Source organism: Tiliqua scincoides, chromosome 4 (genome assembly GCF_035046505.1).
Source record: "Tiliqua scincoides isolate rTilSci1 chromosome 4, rTilSci1.hap2, whole genome shotgun sequence".
NCBI classification, from domain to species: domain Eukaryota; kingdom Metazoa; phylum Chordata; class Lepidosauria; order Squamata; family Scincidae; genus Tiliqua; species Tiliqua scincoides.
The window spans coordinates 155,699,260-155,719,101 of NC_089824.1; the positions used below are offsets into that span (position 1 = coordinate 155,699,260).

The 19,842-nt window shown below is 40.6% G+C and overlaps 2 protein-coding genes across 3 annotated transcripts; one reads left to right on the plus strand and one right to left on the minus strand.

Annotated features, from left to right (window-relative positions):
- Positions 1–2,801: 2,801 nt before the first annotated feature.
- Positions 2,802–10,906, minus strand: LRRC42 (leucine rich repeat containing 42). The gene is made up of 8 exons (XM_066625409.1): positions 10,750–10,906; positions 8,278–8,753; positions 8,000–8,131; positions 7,124–7,242; positions 5,416–5,504; positions 5,111–5,224; positions 4,604–4,688; positions 2,802–4,243 (listed from the first exon to the last, which is right to left on the minus strand). The coding sequence occupies exons 2-8, from the start codon at positions 8,739–8,741 to the stop codon at positions 4,002–4,004; spliced, it is 1,245 nt and encodes a 414-aa protein (XP_066481506.1). The 5' UTR covers positions 8,742–8,753; positions 10,750–10,906; the 3' UTR covers positions 2,802–4,001.
- Positions 10,907–12,459: 1,553 nt separating this feature from the next.
- Positions 12,460–19,162, plus strand: IFT25 (intraflagellar transport 25). 2 transcript variants are annotated; one of them, XM_066625647.1, is made up of 6 exons: positions 12,460–12,653; positions 14,280–14,386; positions 14,890–14,958; positions 16,747–16,790; positions 18,014–18,144; positions 19,010–19,162. In XM_066625647.1, exons 1-5 carry the CDS (start codon positions 12,556–12,558, stop codon positions 18,119–18,121), a joined length of 426 nt encoding a protein of 141 aa, XP_066481744.1. In that variant the 5' UTR covers positions 12,460–12,555; the 3' UTR covers positions 18,122–18,144; positions 19,010–19,162. The 2 variants fall into 2 exon arrangements, with proteins under 2 accessions (XP_066481744.1, XP_066481743.1); XM_066625646.1 differs by having other exon boundaries at positions 18,014–19,156.
- The last annotated feature ends 680 nt before the right edge of the window (positions 19,163–19,842 follow it).

A 19,842-nucleotide genomic window follows, 5' to 3' on the forward strand; every position in this document is an offset into this window, starting at 1 on the left:
CTGATGTATTTTTGGATTTACATGTTTTATCTTATTGTGATGGCTATTAGCTAATACAATAAACAATCTTTGAAAGTTGGGTGCTTTGATAGGGAGAGATGGCTTCTGCTCACATGTTGCACGGGCCTCACTGTGGATTTTAACAATCCTTCCACCTATCTTATTCACTTTCTGCCTTGCACTCCTGCCACTTATTGCATTTCAACCCCCTTATTCAGACACCTCCAATGTGATTGGTATGACCCAGAACCATTGTCAATCATGTCACCATTTGCTGCCACTTGTTGCTAGGGCACTACTGCAACTAGAGTTTTTATTTATTTAAAAGAGTTTTGTGAGACTTTCATACTTGTACCTAGAAGGAAACTATAAACTTAAACACATCTTATATAATGGAACAGAGACTACAGAGCGACCTTATCTGATGACCAGGTTTTTGCTGGTACATACGTATCAGATTTGGTTGAGTGGCTCTCGTTTTGCCTAGTGTAGAAAGTAATCCAGCATGAATGCTGCAATAAAACATTTACAAGCTATTTGTTGCCTAAGTAAACATTTGTCACTTCACAGCACAGGATCAAATGATGCAAGTGCTTAAATACTGATGGCAGATGGATGAGGATTAGAAGTCATGCTCATTAGTTTTTCGTTTGAAAAGCACTATGATTTAATATTACATTAAATATGCTGCTACTTCTGTAAATAAAACCTGTCTAATTTTAGCATGCTTTCTTAATTCAGGCCAACAAGCACTTTTTTGTTTTATTTAAACATTTGCAGCATTTATTGTCCGGAAAAACAACACGGGGGGGGGGGGGGGACAACAAACCCACAGCAATGAAGTAGAGTGCAGCAAAGCAATACAACACAAAATTATGCTAGCAGTTATTCCTCATTCATTCTTGGATCTGTATACAATCACAAGTGCACTTTATTCAAATATATCAGACAGCAGAAAAAGTAATTGAGGGTCAGAGTCGAATGTGTGAAACCAGGCTCAAAACCCCACTTAGCTATGAAGACTTGGGGGGCCTACAGGTGGTTGTACTTAGCCTAACTTGCCTCACCTTTCAGATCAGGCAGCAGAGACAGGCAAACTCAGTTTTCAGTTGGGTTCAGGAACAAGCAACAAGTCCAGTTTCAGACCAGATAGCACTGGGGCAGATAGTGGGTAATGTATGTAGGCAGGTGAAAGAAATTAAGCTCCAGTAGTCATGACTCACAACATCAGCAGCAACTTCAATGTGGTCGAAGGGTCATCTAAACCAATGCTGGACTCAGACCAAAGCTCTAACTGGACTGAGATAGAGCCCATCTGCCAAGACCTCCAGGAACACAAGCTCTAATGGAGTCATTACATTAGATCACTAATACACAGTCTATTTTACTGTCTCATGGTCCAATTCTATCCAATTTTCCAGTGCTGGTGCAATTTTCCAGTGCTGGTACAGCTGTGCCAATGCATCCTCTGGTGGGGAGGCAGTCTCAGAGGCCTCCTCCAGATAAGGGAATGTTTGTTCCCTCACCTCAGGGCTGCACTGCAGTTGCACCGGTGCTAGAAAGTTAGATAGGATTGGCCCCCAGTCAGGGAAGGTTCTAAACCAATGTTTAGAGTCAGTGATGGTCTGAAAATGGGTAACATACTGACTTTTAATCCAAAAAGATGGAGGTGCTCCTGGTCAAGAAGCAAGGGATAGGGTCTCACAGTCACAGTATGTTGTGATGAACTTGCACTCCTTTTGAAGGAGCAGGTTTGCCATTTGGGGGTACTTCTGGATTCAACTTTGTTCCTAGATGCCAAAGTAGTGGCAGAGGTGACCAAAAATGCTTTTACTCAACCTCAGTTGGTGCAACAAGTGCACCCATTCCTAAAGCACTCAGACCTAGCTGTCATCATGCATGCCTTAGTTTTATTTAAATTGCATTATAGCAATATGCTCTATTATTACAGCCCTTAAAAACTGCTTAAAATGTCAGTTAGTAGCAGAAAATTGCTGCTGAAGTTTTGACTGGCACTGATCTTTGTTGTACCAGCTGCTTGGTCTGCTTTTAAGATCAAATCAGAGTACTGGTTTTTACCATAAAAGCCCTAAATAGCTTAGGATTAAGATACTAAAAGGATCTCCTTTTGTATGAGTCTGCCTGTTCCCAATGGTCCTCTGATGTAGCCCTATTGCATGTCTGTTGTCTTCCAACATACGGTTGAAACTGTTTTCTGTAGAAACACTCAATACACAGAACTTCCTGCCTTGGAACACTGGCAAAGCTCAATTTCCCTTCCAAAAACCATTTTTTCCCAGCATGCTTTCTATCTCTTTGCTGTTTAAGTTTGTTTCACTGGCTCCTACAGCATATTACTTTTAATGTTTTATTGCTGTTTTTCCATTTCTGTTTAATTTTATTACTCTTCATCAAAAATTCTTCTTTCTATAAAAGTCAGTTTGCTGTTTTGGGTATATCCATTTTGGAGCAGAAAAGCGGCATGCATGCCTACACACACACACACCATCTTGTTGGCATCCTTCACACACACACACACACACACACACACACACACACACACACACACACACCATCTTGTTGCCATCCTTCAGTCTCAGAAGACTATGGTATCGCGCTCTGAATGGTGGTTCTGGAACAGAGTGTCCTCTCCAGTGCGCAAAGCCTGGGTAAAGTAAATATGGAGGATAGGCTGTTTCCCATGCAGCAAATCCCCCCTCTCCAAGTCACTAAAATGGTCCAATGGAAAGGCAGAAGCCAATACGGTTGGTTCCAGCGGCGTCGCAGGAGTTGCCAGAGCGTGACTGTGTACGGCCATGAACTGCCTCAGGGACTCCAGCTCTGGATTTTGCCTCAAGGTTGACTCCTGAAGCCTTTTCCATAACTGGATGTAGCCACAAGGCGGTGGAGGTTTGGGATCAGAATTTTCCTTCTCTCAGATGAGCTGCCTTCCCAGGCTGACGAGTCCCATCTACCTGGTGGCTGTTTAGTCGCTTCTTATGACAAGTACAGCCAAACTGAGGGCCTATTCTTATCCATACATGCACACCATACACACCATATATACCATATATACGTATATGGTATCATTCAAGTCTCCTAATAAATCAATGGTGTATAATTCAAAGGAGCCGATGATATAAAACTACACCGATCATATGCTGCTTTTGTGCATGAAGTATTTCAAAACAGAATGAGAAATATCAGTTATCTAGCGTAAACCTTTGCATGCTTAAACATGTTCCAAGCAAACCAAAGCTTCCATTTCGTTAACAAATACCTGATTGTACAACATAAACAAACCAAAGATAACTGTCATTGATAGATCTGCTTAAAGAAGGGCTAAACCTTCAAAAGGTGGTAGATGTGTTTAAAGGGCTAAATCCTCAAACTCAGTGCCAACTGTGGTACCTTTCTCCACTACAAAAAAGATAAGATGTTCAATCTCTATTTAAGATAAGATGTTCAATCTCTATTTATTATTTAGAGATTTAAGCAACAGTGTAATAACTCAATCAAGTTAAACAATGATACTCCTTCTTCAACTTCTGTATTTATTTTACTAAATTCTTTTCTTTGTGGTTGAGCTTTACCATGTGGCTTTGGCTATAGCATACAGAAGATGACTGTTCCCAATGGACAGTTCAAACAACACAGGGAGAGGTTTTGTATCTAACGTTACAGCAAACAGTTTCTCAACAGAGGCGCTCCACCTGCTTGCCTGTAAACAGTGATGTACAGTCCTGTAAATCAGCCCTTTTAAATCAAACTGTACAGGGTGTTTTCCAAACTGTTTAATCAAACTCACTTGGGGATTAGGTGAACAGTAACTTTTTCTTTTAAATTGAAGTTCAGAAACAGAATGATTCATCCCTTCTTTGAGGCCACTGTCCCTTTTCACCAGAGAGAAACAGTTTATCATGTTACTATAATAGACATTTCATTTTTGTTTTTAAAATCTTCTATGTCTGTAGGCAACTCATAGAATTTTACCACCAGAATCAATAAGAGTTTAGTAAGTCCCAGTCGTCTACTGATATATTCAGTCGTTTTGATTTTAAGTTCTGTTCTTCGTGCTCAGCTGAAATTCTTCTTTTATTCTGCAGTTCTTCACTCATTTCAGTTTTCCCTAAAGGAAAATGGGACAGTTCTGCTTTTTTCCTGTAGAATTGCAAGTTCTCTGGATTCCCTCTGTCCTCCCCTAGTGGGGACACAAGAACTTCTTTCCTGGCTCTTTTTCCATCTGCAAAAGAGATCACATGAAATTATCTCCCAGTCATACACTCAGATAAGAACATCTGAGGTTGTATTGTTAAACTTTAGCAAACAGTACTAAGAACAGGTTATATATTTGAAGGGATAGTGTCCAAACAGCATACTACATAAAAGTGCAAAGTCTATTATATGAGAGTTATTGCTATAACTACTCAATTCAAAGGTATTTCTGAAGCTTCCCTAAGAAACCTCTGCTTATTCTTTACAGTTGTATATGAATAGCTCATTTCGCCCATGACTTCAGGAAGCAAAAACACCCCAATACACTCTTCAGAAATTGTTCAAGTGCTCTTGCCGTACAAATGAGTATCTTAATGCAGATACTTACAGAAACGTTGAGCTGCTGCTCTGGATTTCAAGCTTCCTTCTGGTGTAACTGCTTCTAGGAGGGAATGCTCCCATTGCAAAACTGTCTGAAAGAAAATTTTCAGAAGGTTGAAAAAGAATGAGGTGAGCGCATGTGTAAGAATGGGAACATAAGGAACATTATATGAAATACACTTCAGGACACTGCACCTCGTTAGAGATTCAGTATCAATACAAAACCACAGTGATGTTTGCTATGGGGAGGAGGGCCAATCAAGAGACTAGGAAGAGGCAAGCGAAAATCTTTTCCTTACCCCTCCCTTAAGCCCCTCAATTGCTTATGGGTCTCCTTGGAATTGCACCAGCTATATAGCTGGTGCAAGCCCAAGGGGAGAAAGGACTGGGCAGCAAGCCATTTATAAAATCCCCTTAGAAGTAAACCATTTTAGAAAGCACTTATTTCCTATTACAGAGAAAGGTGCTATATGAAGACAAAGAACTGGTCTTGAGAGGGTTAACCAGGATATACCTGTTCTGCCCATCCCTCTGTTTTGCAGCTGTTATGGTCAAGTTCTTTCAAAGACACTTCTGAGTGAACTAATCCAATCTGAGTCTGGATCTGATGAACAGATGTCTTTGTGTCCTAGTGAAAAAGAGAAAGCAGAACTTATTGTATAGGAAGTGCACACAGAGCCAATTGACTTTATAGAAGCCAAAATCATTGACTTTTCTTTCTCTCCCTTGAAATTCCAATTAATAAGGAATTGGTTTCTTCCATTTCTGACTCCCAAATTCTGTATTCAGATGTGTCTTTGAGTAGAAACTTCTTTTCACCTTGAGGCTAGTCCCAGAGAGATCCAAGTAGTTCAGCTTTTTAAAGCAAAGAAGGTAAGCAACTCCCATATTGGTTATTCCTGAATTACCTAGATAAAATAAAGAATATATTAGCATTTAACATCAAGCAGTCATTCACAATGACCAAACACAAGCTTCTACCATTTCACTCACATCCTCTCCAGCGGTGAGCTCCCCTCCCAAATCTGGCAAAAGCATCTGTGCCGTCACCAAAAGCCCTGCTTGCACAAGGGAAAGCACCTCTCCTTTCCTACTCTGTCTTCTGTGAAGAAGAGGAGAATTGGTCTTTCAGAAAACATGCCAGCAGCACCTCAATGCTGTCTCTTGGGGAAAAAAAGCCAACAGGAAGAGAGGGACTCTCTCTCTTCCTCCTCCTCTGTGAAGAAAGAAAATAACCTAATTCTTTCTCATCAGGTTTTTTGCAGAAAGCAGCACGCAGATGCTACTGGCATGTTTTGAAAAAGCTTAACAAAATCCTTTCCCTTTTTCCCCTGTTAGGCAAGGAGGAAAGGGGAACTGTGTTCTTTCCTCCAACTGGCAGATAGCAGTGGCTGCTTCTCATTGCTATTGCTACTTCCTCTTGCAAAATCCAAAACGGGAAGGGAAAGAAACAAGTTCTTTCTGCTACTGAGAGCTTGAGGAGAGGAAGGGAGCGGTGGCTTTGTTCCACTCATTTTGGGTTTTGGCAAAACGGACAGATAAATACTTCTGTTTTCCATAAAAGTACAGCTGGCAGGAGATAAGCTGCCTCTTCTTCTCCACCTGCCCCACACAGTCTGCAGAGGAGTGCTTGGGTAGCTCCCTTCCCTTCTCCTTGGGATTTTGCGATGCAGCAAGGTGCTCCTAGCACTTCCTGCAGAAAACTGGCACAAGGGCAAACATAACTCTGTTCCCCAAATTCTCTGGGTGAAGCCCACTTAATAGGTTTGGCTAGCAACTCAATTCAAAATTTACACTGTAGGAGGTTGCCTTATCCTGAATTGGTCCATTTAGTTCAGTAATGTCCATGCAAACTGGCAGCAGCCCTGTTCCACATAGGAATTTTTCTCTGCATTACCTGGAGGTGCCAATAATTGAACCTGGGACCCTGTGCACACAAAGCACATGCTCTATCACTGGGCCAGGACCCTTTCTCACTGTTTAAGGACCCCTGTATTATTTAAGGTACTATCTTATTACCATATGGTGGAACAAGGCCCACACCATCGTGTAAAGTACAGTAGTTTATATTTAAATCTGATCCTGAATATGTTAATTTAGAAGCAGAATACTCAATGGAGCTTACTGACCAATAAATGCATACCGTATAAATAACACTGCAGCCTGAGCATCACTCCATATTATAGTTATTACAATATCTGAATTCTAAATTGAATTGATCCATAAAAAATGGACTATAGCTGCAATCCGTATGCGTATCTTCCTGAAAGTAAGCCCCATGGAACACAGTTGGTCTTACTTTGAAGTAAGCATGCATAGAATTGTGCTATTATTCTGTAACAGAATACACAGTACATTTGAGTGATCTCTTACAAGTTTCAGTCAATTATATCAAATGGCAACCTGGTCAGATTTCTCTCTTTTCTAGAGGCAGATAGTCAATAGCAGCTAATTTTGATTTTTTTAAAATGATATTGGCTAGGATTAATGTTGGCTTAGGAAGTTTCTAACCTGAAGCAATACTTACAAGACAAATCTAATATTGAAAGATTTTCAAGGCCCCTTTTCATCACTCGAACAGGTGCTGTCATTTTGCGGAGACCGGCATCCGATAAGCAGTTATCTTTCAGCAAAAGTCGAGTTAGACTACAATAAATGTAAAAGTTACAGTACCTTTTAAAACAACCCGTTATTTATGTAAATAGTTAGATTCTCTTATTACCAGGGCATTTGTCACCCAAATATTTCATATTCTTTTATCCAATTTTTGCAAGCAGTCCAGAAATGTAAAAATATAGCCACATTTGTCAGTTCTAAGAATGGTTAAATGGAAATAAAGAGCCATAAAATATGCTGACACACTTTAAATAAAGTTATATACATGCAGTATATTAACAAACTAGACTGACTTACATCAATAAGTAAAATAAATGACTGTATAAGAATATACAATATATATTTATAAACTTAATTTAAAATAATAAATGTACCATAACAATTCAATTATATTTACATTACCAGATAGACAAGCAAATGAAACTTTGCAAAGCCAACAAAGGATAGCTTTAAAAGTTTCAACCGGCTGCAAATTGTACTTTACAGTGCATAAGATTTGCTGTATTGCAGACTTGCTGCATTCAAAATTAAGGGCACAATCCTATCCAATTTTCCAGTGCTGACACAGCTGTGCTAGCAGGACACATGCTGCATCCTGTGGGAAACAGTCATGGAGGCCTTCTCAAGGCAAGGAAACATTTGTTCCCTTATCTTGGGGCTGCATTGGTGTTGGAAAATTGGATAGGATTGGGTTCCAAGATTATTTAAATTGTCCCAGTTCTTTGAGCCATCAGACAAACCAAACCAAACAAGCAGAGAGCTGACTTCTCTGTCAGTCAACTAATACCTAGACAGGGTCTCACTGGCGAGATGTGTTACTAGCTCATGTTCATCTCCAAGTTTACAAAAAGACAAGTCTAAGCATGTCAGATCCCGGAAAGACTTTATTTCTTCAAGCTTTTCAGAAATAAGTAGACATCTGTAAGAAGTAAAAAAAAAAAATAGAATTCTACAATTTGTTAAGGATCATTTCTACAGGCTCATACTAGCCCATCAACAGAAATTGATTTTTTCCTCTTTAAAAGGGTGCAAGAATGCTATGGTTAGTAAGTAATATACACCTACTTATTTTTCAAACACAGCGTCCGAAGCACTAAACTTCCATAAGCTTCAGTAAATTTTTGCAAAGCTCCAAGTCCTGTTCTTGGTTCTGAAAACTTCTGTCTTGCATCTGCTGCATAGAAAAGCTTTTCTGCAATCTGCTCTGGAAAGCCAGTCAGTGAATCAACATGATGAATGTTGTCGGCAATGTAGCTCAGGACTAGGTTGAAAAGAGATTTAGCTGTATAGCGAAGATTTCCCTCCTTTGTGTAAGTGAAGATGAAGTGATCTGTCCTTCCATTGTCATTTTGCCTGTTCATGCAAAGCTCGATAGAGAATCCTTTGGAGAACAGTCTTGAAGGTTTTGATTTTGGAACAGTGTTGTTTACTCCACTGGAACCTTGATTTAGCCTGTACAGCTGCCCATTTTCCCGAACATATACAGACCCCACATTTGGATTGTTTTCTGCATGGAAATAGCATGACATCTTCTGCAAAGACTTTTGGCAGAGAACAGGGAAACACAAACAAGACAAAGCATAAAACAAATGATACAACTTTGGAAAGAAATCAGTTTTGTGCACCAGGCTGTACACTTCCCATTACAGACAAATAGATAAGCTTAGGAAAGGGGAACAAAGTGGAGGTTAGAAATAGCTCCCCTTCCTTCTCTGAAAACAACAGTAGTGGCCTATATACTAAATTGGATGCAAAGCAGAGGTCTGGAGTCAGGCTGGCTTTCTGACTCCATGATTATACAGACTATCATCAGCATCAACTAGACATGTGTCTAAACAGCTAAGACGGATGGTTTGTACTTCATGAAACAGGGAAGAAAGGAAGGACTTATCTATCCTTATGCTGAAATCATACCATTGTAGTGTGTTCTGCTCGGACAGTGGCTCTAAGGCAGGGGTCTCCAAACTACGGCCCTGGAGCCAAATCTGGTCCGCCACAAGATTTTATCTGGCCGACAGCAACTTGTTTCTTTGGTCAGAGCATAATGTTTGGTATTTTTACCCATTATATATGATTTCTCAGTTTAAACATGGCTTTATTTCTTTGTAATTATCACATTTTTTTTGTTCTGAATCATACCATGCTGATTACAAAAAAAGATCCAAGTAAAACTTATTCATTCATTTAAATTTTATTCATTCATTTATAAAACTGATTTTTTTTTTGGCCTGCAAAAAGTATGTAAAATATACAATGTTGCCCTAATACAGAAAAATTTGTTCTAAGGCAGGGGTCTCCAAACCCCGGCCCAGGGGCCAGATGCGGCCCACAGTGAGCCTCTATCTGGCCTGCAGCCCACCCTCTTGTCCCCTGAAAGCTTCTGGTCCACTTGACTGAACATGACCAGAGCTGTCCTCTGATTCCATCTGGAAGGTGTTCTGAGGGCCAGACAGGCTGAGTGAATGAGCCCACTCATTCATTTATTCATTCATCTAAGTTTCATCTCTAATTTATTTATTTAAATTTTATATTTAAATTTTTTTTCTGGCCCTCAGTACTGTGCCAGATATTTTATGTGGCCCTCTGCCAAAAAGTTTGGAGACCCCTGCTCTTAGGTGTCAGGAGCTCTGCTGCCCAAGAAACTACATGCATTAAAGGTGAACCCTCCCCTCTTACATTCAAAAGAACTTAAGAAGAGAAGAGCCCTGCTGGATCAGGCCAAAGACCCATCTGGTCCAGCTTCCTGTATCTCACAGTGGCCCATCAAATGCCACCGGGAGCACACAAGACAACAAAGTATCTGCAGCACCATTCTCTTGCACCTGGCAAAAGGTGCTCCATCAACATCTAATATTCACTAATCTAATATTTCATCTAATTGGATGAAAAGAACAAAACCAGACCTGGAGCAATACTTCTGGATGGTGCTGCATCTAAGTACTAAGTACCAGGGATGGGTGGTAGTTGGGTAGCAGGTGAGGCAGAGCCTCTCCACTGAAGTCTCTTGAAAAGCGCTGCCACTGTGTGAGGCGCGCAAGCACTTACAACCCATGTGCAGAGCAGAGTGCATGGGTTGTGAGTGCTTGCATGCCTCACACGGGTGGTGCTTTCTGAAGGACTCTTGTGGGGAGGCTCTGCCTCACCTCCCTCCCTCCCCACCCACTGCACATCCCTGCTAAGTACTGCGTCTAAGTACTGAGTAATGCATCTAAGTATGCAAAATGAAATGATCCATTTCCTGAGCATGCTATGTCAGACCACAGGTTACCTGAGTACACCTGTGGGGGGGAGAAGCAGGGGGGTCTCTCTGTTTGAAAAAGTGCATGTGGTGAACTAGCACATCAGGGAGAGGGCACTGAAGACAAATGACCTGCAGGGAGCCCCACTCTGCTTATTTTAACCCACTGCTGCCCAGCCCACAGGGGTGCACATCCCTGCTGCGTATACGAAACGTTGGGCAGAAAAGCCATTCGATAAGGGAAGCATCATGAAGAGGACACGACGCAGCCTGGCATGCACAAGCCAGAGCCCTCCCACCTCTGTCGACTCCTCCACTCTGCACAGCAGTGTGCAGGCGCCGCCAAGCCTGGCAGGGACTGGAGTCAAAGGCAGAAGCAAGCGGCGCCTCCCTCGCAGTCCTCCTCCCAGCTGTCGGAGGCTTTGGGCACTTCTTCAGGCTCTCGCCGCCGGGCGCCCCAACTGCTCCCAGTGACGAGGAGGCTGCAGCGGCTGCGCAATCCCCCTACCCTGCTAAGGGCCTGTGCAGAGGAAAGGCTAGAGTCACTCAGTCACACCTCAGTGAGCTCCACCTTAGGGTGTCACCAGCCTGGGCGCGCTGCTCAGAGGAGTCAGGCTGCAGTGCTGTCCACCCTTACCTAAGCAAGATCCATTGACTATAATGGGATTTACTTCTGAGTAGACACGCATAGCTTGGGCTCTAGGTCTCACTGTCTTCAATGAGGCTGCCTCTCAGGTCAAGGTGCACAGGCTTGTAGCCTGCCAGCCAAATCCTGTGCAGGTCTGCTCAGAAGTCAGTCCCATTATAGTCACTGGGGCTTACTCCCAGGAAAGTGTGGATAGGATTGCAGCCTCAAGGCCCAATCCTATCCAACTTTCCATCCCCAAGGTATGGGAACAAACGTTTCCACACCTTGAGGAGGCCTCTGTGACAGGATGCAGCACACACCCCATTAGCACAGTTGCGCTGACACTGGAGCATTGGATCGAATTGTGCCCTAAGTCACTGCTCCTAACCGACAACAGGGGAAGCATGATGGATGGGGTTAGTGCTTGGGGCACTTCCTTTAGGGTGCAATCCTAACCCCGTATGGCAGTGCAGCTCTGAGGTCAGGGAACAAACATTCCCTGGCTTTCAGGAGGCCTCCATGAGTGACACCCAACTGCAGGATGCAGCACACATCCCATTGGCACCGCTATGCCAGTGCTGGGAAGTACTGACATAAGGGGTTAGGATTGTGCCCTTAGATGTCTACAAATTCCAAATTGCTGCATTTTTCATATGAAATAAAACCCGAGTTTGAAAATGCAGGAACTGCGGACTTTGTTTCTTCCTTTTGTGTGGGCGTGATTTATAATCCACCTTTCTTCCTAAAAGGCACCCAACATGGCTAACAACAAATAGAGATAAAATACCAAAAAAAGCACTAAAATACAGATAAAACTATAAAAAGACAATAAAAACAGATAATATAAAACAAAGCAGACAGCAGTAAGAAACAACAATAAAATCATTAAAATAAAGTCCTAAAAGCAGATGTTATAGGGCCTAAATAAAAACGTCTTCAGGCCTCGCCAGGTTAACAAAAAAGAAGCTCAAAGGGGAAGAATTCATAACAATGAAGGCCATTTCTGGCTGTGTGTGTGTGTAATAGGAAACAATAGGGAAATGTGTGTGTGTGTAAACACACACGTGTATGTATGGATGTGTGTGTGTTTATACACACACACACACACACACCTGCATGCATATGCACATGTACACACACGTGTGTGTGTGTATACACACAACCACACATGCTCACTTCCCTATTGTTTCCTATTTTATAGCTCTGTTTTACCTCAGAGGCAAAAGAAAAAATGACTTCAAAAGAAGTCAGGAAGTATGTGTTAAAGCATGGAATTGCTAGTCTAGCCCTGTCATAAGTCTATGACAGCGATCACTATACAGATGGTGAGAGAGGCACGTAGTCCCGCCTCTTCCTGCCTTTCCCTTTGAGGAGGGGAGAATTTGGTGCTAGGCAACCAGGCAACATTGCTTGCAGAATGGTCTAGCAGCAGCTGGAGAGTGTGTGGGGCAAGTTCTCTGAAGATTAAGGAGGGAAAATGAAGTCTATAGACTTCTGCCTGGCCTCTGAAGGAGCTGAAGTTATCCTGGCAACATCAAGTGATGGAAACTACCCTCCAGAAAATATCATTGATGGGTAAGCCCCAAGCTTGAGTAGGTGTAGGGTAGGAAGGTCTGGTAGTGTTTTTCAACCAGTAGTACAGGTACCACCAGTGGTACTTGAGGTGGTGTCTAGTGGTTCTCACTGGACCCCTGACAGCAACACCAGGAACACAACACAACAAACAGCAGTAGGAGGCTCCAAAACATGCTTTTCTGTGCATGAAAAAGCTCTCCTGTCCACACTGAGCCTCTTACTGGTGCTTGTCGCTTTGCATCTGGCCTCCCAACCCAGAAGTAACTGGCAATGATGTCATCGACAGTTATGTCCAATGCTAGTTCATATAGGTGGACCATGTGAAGTGGTACAGCAGAGGACAACCCTTGAGAAACACTGATGTAGGGCAGTGGTTCTCAAATGTTTTAGCCCCAGGACCTGCTTTTTAGAATGACAATCTGTCAGGATCCACTGGAAGTGATGTCATTAACCTGGAAGTGATGTCATGACCAGAAGTGAATAATGAAGCAGGATCATTTTTAACACCCTCCCATGCGACAAAAATCAAATTGATCAAGTAAATTAAAAGTTTACAGTAAGTATAAGTTTAAAAATTTATTTAGAATAAAGAACCCACCTAGTGGCTGAACTGTTTAAAAAAAAAAATTCCCCAAACATCCCAAAGGCTGCAATCCTATTTACACTTACCTGGGAGTAAGCCTCATTGACTGTCATTGTTATAAGCATATCTCTAGTAGCCTATTAAGTCCAGATCTGTCACATTTCCCCAAATACAGTCACATACCATGGTAGCATCATCTTCTTATATATAAAAAATAAATATGTTTATTAAAAATAAATATATTAAAAATAAATTGCACATTGAAATGTATGGGGACCCACCTGAAACTGGCGCACAACCCACAGTTTGAGAAACACTGATGTAGGGTTACCAGATACAAAGGGGATAAAGTGCCTGTACCTTTAACCATTATATTGAAGAGGGAATTTTGGCAGGTGCAGCTGTTTAAACCCTTACCTGTTGAGCTGCACCTGCCAAAATTCCCTCTCCTATAAAATGGTTAAATGGTACAGGCACTCTAGCCCCCTTTGTATCTGGTAACCCTACCCCCTCTGTCTCCTACCAATATTTCATTTTAAAAAAGCACTCTTGGAAAGCCTGATCATGGATGTGCATTACATTTAGTTACACCCAATTAAACTAGTTTGTAACCAGTGCAATTTTGAGCATGTTTACTCAGAAGTAATTCCTATTGATTTTAATGGAATTAACTCCTAAGTAAGTATGTTTAGGATGGCCACCTATATACGTGAGGCACTTGCCCTTGTTATCTTGCCTCAATTGTGCTATATAAGCAATGCATATTGTACTACCAATGCTATTCCTTTCTTGGAATTCCTTGTCATTAACCCAATAGCACATTCCCCAAGCAGGATCCATCATACAACATAGGGTGGTTCACAATAGTAGTAAAAGCAGAAAAGTGATTGCTGCTAAAATGTTAAATTGGTGCTGTAATATCAGTCTCTTTATTTTTGAGAATGGAATCAAATTTCTCAGCTGAAGATCTATCTTTATATAGATCTTATACAGTTATAGTTTTTTATAGTTCTTTTTTTTCTTTTCTCACTATCTCTTAATAGACGCTCTGACACATTTTGGACAACAACTGGGATGTTTCCACAGGAATTTATTATTAGTTTTCATAAATGTGTACACATCATGAAACTCACAATCCAGTGTTATTTAGGTAAGATGTTCTTTAAATTCAGGTTTCTATTTTCAAATTAGTGTTTCAGGGTCCAACACTACCCAACTTTCCAGCGCCGAGACAGCCGCAGTGCAGCCTGAAGTTAAGGCAACAGAGGTTCCCTTTCATTGAGGACGCCTCTATCACTGTCCCCTCACCAGAAGATGCAGCACACACTCCATTGGCATGGCTACATCAGAACTGGAATGTTGGACAGGATTGGACAGGATTGGGCAGTATTATATAGTCTGCAATAATATATGGCCTTTTGTATGTTTTGCAAAATGAAGAATCAAATATGGGGGGGGGGGGGGATAGAACTAATTTCCAGACTTCAACTAGTTATTGATCTGGCAATTTGTTCAGCAAATTTCCAAGTGAGCAACCTTTAGTCTTTTCCTAGCTATTGTAAATATTAATTCCAGTTTGATGCAATGTAGCCATCAGAAATATGAAATATACTGAAACTGATATGTTTTTCTTTGTTTTCCTACTGTCTTTAGTGCAGATGTTAAAGATTGAAAAAAGCATGTCTAAAGATCCAGTAGATTTTAAACTTTGCATTGAAAAAGGTAAGTATGCAGAGTATAAACAGTTCAGATTGGATATATAATCACAATCTGATGTACTCTTTTTGGGAAGGCAGGAGTCCTAATGAACTCAATAACACTTACTGTAGAGTAATTGAACTAATTCATAAAATCTTTCAAATGCCTGCTATTAGCTAAAGCTCAATACTAATCTGTTGTCCATTTTGCCTTAAATTGACTGCGTAATAAATATTTTTACATTTATTTTACCAAGTTCTTATAAAGATAACGTGCAGCGCTTTGAGTTTCTAGAAGTCCTATATGACCGTTTGCATCCTAGGTGGCAATTTTTAGAGTTCAGTTTTTAGAGTTCAGCATACTATACAATGCTGCAAAACCTCTCATCGTTTCTGTTTGTCTGTGCATGTAATAGAAGTGTTTGTTTCTTGTAAGCCTAAGGGCTCAATCCTATCCAATTTTCCATTGCTGGTGCAGCCATGCCATTAGGATGTGACCTGCATCTTGTGGTGGAGGTGCAGTCACAGACGCCACCTCAAGGTATGAGAACATTTGTTCCCTTACCTTGGGGCTCCATTGCGGCTGCACTGGAGCTGGAAAGTTAGATAGGATTGGGCCCTAAGTCTTACTGAACACAGTGGGCTTACTGTGGAGTAAAATGAATAACACTGTTTTCAAACACATCTAGCCACTGGACTAATAACCCCTCATATTCTTTAAGATAATGGCAAGAACTAACTAAAGTCTATACATCATTATACAGGTTCTATAAGTGTGTATGTACACAACATAGCCACAGACTCCAAAAAATGCTACCAGTCTGCTATTAATAGTCTAAATGAAAATGTTTTCCATGAAGCTTTGACAGGATTGCCTGAGGTGGCAGTCCTGTACACATTTAACTGGGAGTTTGAACATAGTGTAGCTTACTTCTGAGTAAACATGTATAAGAATGCACTTAGTCCTCCTTCCCTTCTGTAGCTGAGCATAAGTACATGTAACCAAAATAACTACATATAGTTCCTCTGTTGTTCCTGTTTACTCCTGCCTCTATTCTTTCCTTCCCTCTCTTTCCCTTGTATCTTCTAGAACAGTGGTTCCCGTTCTTTACCATGTTGCAACCCATCTCGTCCAACGTGATGCTCCTGGTGGTACCGGGGAAGTTCTGGAGACTTTTTTCATGTTGCACCAGGCTGGTGACCCACTCTGCAGGCCTCTGCAGGCCACAGAATGGCCTGCAAAAGCTCTGAAAGTGACTTGCAGTTTTCAGAGGCAAACTGGAAGTTGCCTTCCAAAAACCAGAACTTGCTTCCAGAGGCTTTTGCAGGCCATTCCAAGGCCCACAGAGGCCTGTAGCCAGCCCAGCATGACCCAGAAGAGGGCTCTGAAATGACTTCGATTTGAAGCCAAATGGAGGTGAGGGCAGGTGGGATGGAACAGGTTGCGACCAACCTGTCATGGGCTCACTACCCATGCTTTGGGAAACCCTGTTCTAGTAGCTTCTTGTGGAAGGCGCCTGTCAATTTGTTTTTAAAGCATCATGCATATTGATAGCTCTATTTAAATAAGAGTATTTTATTATTTTTTGACAAGGTTACTTATGCAACAGTTTTCTTTCTCTTTCAATTGAGAAGTTAAACTCTTTAACACAGCGTGGTGACAGTGAAAACTGTGACAAACACTCACTTGAGTGGTATTAGAATTTGATTCCTTAGTAACACTATGGCCTTTTAGACTTCTGCAAATTCTCAAATTCACTGGAATCTCAGCACAACTTAATATGCTACTGTTGTTGTTTTTTAATACATCCAGAGCTGCTGTTTAAAGAAGGGGAGCTTCAGACAGAAGAATTTTCAGTAGGTATCTAGTTATTTGTACCCACCTTTCACAACCGCTTAAAATATACAATAAACAGAACATAACGAAACACTATCAAATTGCAGCAATTAGTCAGAGCACTGCAGGGACACAACTACATAAGAAGCTAGAACCTATACATTACCCATAACAAAGGTTTAAACTTTAGATAAACAAAACCTAAAAAGCTATATAAAAAGACAAAAAAGCTATAATGCTGAGGCCAAGTGGGCTTCATGGAATAGAAATTTCCAGAGGTGGAGTACACAGTCTGTTCTAAAGAAATACTATCGCATCGTACTGTGACAGAGTACACCCACCCCTAGTTACAGCAATTAATTTTTGAAAAAAAATGTCTTCTCAAACATGAAGATGAATAGTGAATGTCCAGAATAGAGGCTGCTGACAATCCTATATGTCAGAAATCAAAGACTAGGGATTGCTGATGCTATGAAAACTTAATACAGTTTTGTCCATTAACTGGTTTCTTTATGTACTTTGGGACATTTTTTGGTTGTATGCAAGATTGTCAACATTAATTCTAGATTTTTGACCACTTTATTTTGGACTCTTGTGGTTTGTGTGTACACATATATCTGCATCTAGCTACAAAATTTCTAACTATTTCAAGATGCAGCCTTTCATTTTCCAACTTCTATCTGAATAGTTCTCCATTCTGGGGCCTATTAAACTTTAAGAAAAAAAGCAGTGACGCAGGGAGACTCTGATTCAGACCAGATTTTTCTTTAGGTGAATCTGAAACATATTTAAAAGTCTGATCTCATAAGTATGTCCACTTAGAAGTAAGGCCTATTGAGTTCAGAGGGATTTATTCCCAAGTACATGTGTGTAGAATTGCAGCCCAACTGTTGCAGTGTGTAGCAGTTTGTAACTCTGTCCCTGGTATTTATGTCCTTGGCACAGTAAGATTAGAATAGGATTGTTAATTTTTAATTGTTAATAATTTAGAATCATTTTTGTACAACTTATTTTTCAACTATCTTTTTCCCATGCTGAGTAGCAAGCAGAATACAACACAGACAAAGCACTTTTCATTTTCATTGATTTTAGTGCAAAAGTCAATATTTTTACCTCACCTTCCCTCTACAATTAGTGCACTTGAATATCTTTCTTATTAAAATCAGTGGGGATAGCTTTGGCTTGTTTCTATATGTTTGTTACTATTGGCGTTTAATATTATGTGTGTGTGTTTTTTTGGCAGATTCCTGAACTCCAAGCTACATACTTACGATTCACCATTTTGTCTGCTTTTGATGCATTTGTATCAGTTCATAGAGTGATAGCAGATGGAATAGCCCAAGATATTTAAACCCATAAGTACTATAATTAAAAGTATGTATAAGTATGATGCAACATAAATTACAAAATCCAAGCTTTACACTAAAGACTTCTTTGTAAATTGCGTCTTTGTATGGGTTTGCTGTACAATTTTTTTAATTAAGACAGACTAGGTACTTAAGAAGTGTGCATATAAAGTAAAAACTTGCTCTTTATAAACATGAGTATGTTTCTAGTTCGCATACTTGCCTAATCCCAGGATTGTTAAAATATATGAATGAAGAAGTCCTTTACTCGTGTGGCTTGCCCCAGTCAGAGTTGCATTCCTGTCTGCCTCTACAAAGCCCCTGCTGTCCCCTAATCTGAGCCTGTTTCAAGTATGATAGCTTATGAAGCATCTTGATAGATACAAATGGGAACCTATAACAAAATGTTGCATCTTTACAACCTTAATGCCTACCTTTAGGAACTGTGAAAGCTTTGAGCAGGCCACTTGTTCTTCTCCCCATTTGTTATGTTTTCCAGCTGAAACCTTCAATATGCTGTGGCCCTTGGGGCCCACTGAGTCTGCATCAAGCTGTTCTTTTTGAGGGTGATCCTTTTTCATTTTAATTTACAAACATATCTACTTCTGCATAAAGAGGAAGTTTCCTGAGTTTGTAGAAACCACTACAGTACCTTATTTGTGGGTGCCTTGCTTTGCATACATCAACCATCTGAGTTTGCTTAGTATTGTCAAGAATCATATGACTAATTCAACAAACCCAAGGTGGTTTTAGAGTTGTAGTTTGTTAAACAACACTGTAGAAACATTGCTTTCAGGTCATGTTCAATATAGTACAAGTTCACTATAAATTCTGCATTAAAATTTTGGTTTGCTTCTCAGTGGTTTTTATCTTTTATGTTTCTTTCCTCCCAGCTTTATCTTGTGACACTAAATAAAATTATAAAGAAGAAATCAACTCATCCAAACAGCATCTTTTTTCAGTAGTGATTATCAGCTGTTGAATGCAAAGGGTTAGCAAAACACCACACACCACTGGATGCATTCAAATACTTCAGCATACCTAAAGCAGCTCTGTGGATCCTGCTTGGGAGCTCCCTCTAGAAATGAAAACTCCCTTTGGGAATGGAAGAGCCTTCAATATTTAGGGGAGCGCCTTACAGCAGAAGCACTATTCAGAATGCTACCCATTGTATACTCATATTGTTATTTTCTATCTGCTCTAATTAAACATCAGATGAGAACATTTAAAACTAAGAAAAATGTACGAATCACTTATACTGTAATTCTAATGAGTTAATATGTCATGCAGACACAAACGTATGACAATGTTCATGTCTACTCATCCAAAGTAGAAAGTTATCTGCTCCATTATCTGAGTATTTCAGTTGTCTCCTAAAAGTTCTTGCTGCTTTGGTATAGCTACGACTGACATTCATTAACATTTGTGTTAACTGGTTACTGATCTGAAAGGGAGAATTAACAGTTAAAAATATTTTCTAGTATTTTATACATTGAGGTCACAATCCTATGCATGTCTACTCAGAAGTAAGTCCTACTGTGTACTCCGAGGAAAGTGGATAGGATTGCAGCCTAAGGGACCGATCCTGTTCAAATTTCCTGCACCAATGCTGCATTCTGTGGTGGAGCAGAAGTCACACAGGCCTCAAGGTAAGGGAACATTTGTTCCCTTACCCTGGGGCTGCATCAGCATTGTGGCTGCATCAGTGCTGGAACATTGGATACAA

Coding starts and splice junctions, on each gene's coding strand:
- LRRC42 (XM_066625409.1), bottom strand. CDS start 8,741: ATGTCATGCTATTTCCATGCAGAAAACAATCCAAATGTGGGGTCTGTA. Junction 5,505..7,123: donor TTCAATATTAGATTTGTCTT/GTAAGTATTGCT, acceptor TATTTTATCTAG/GTAATTCAGGAATAACCAAT. Junction 4,244..4,603: donor AGCAGCAGCTCAACGTTTCT/GTAAGTATCTGC, acceptor TCTCTTTTGCAG/ATGGAAAAAGAGCCAGGAAA.
- IFT25 (XM_066625647.1), top strand. CDS start 12,556: ATGAAGTCTATAGACTTCTGCCTGGCCTCTGAAGGAGCTGAAGTTATC. Junction 14,387..14,889: donor CACAATCCAGTGTTATTTAG/GTAAGATGTTCT, acceptor TACTGTCTTTAG/TGCAGATGTTAAAGATTGAA. Junction 16,791..18,013: donor TTCAGACAGAAGAATTTTCA/GTAGGTATCTAG, acceptor TTTTTTTGGCAG/ATTCCTGAACTCCAAGCTAC.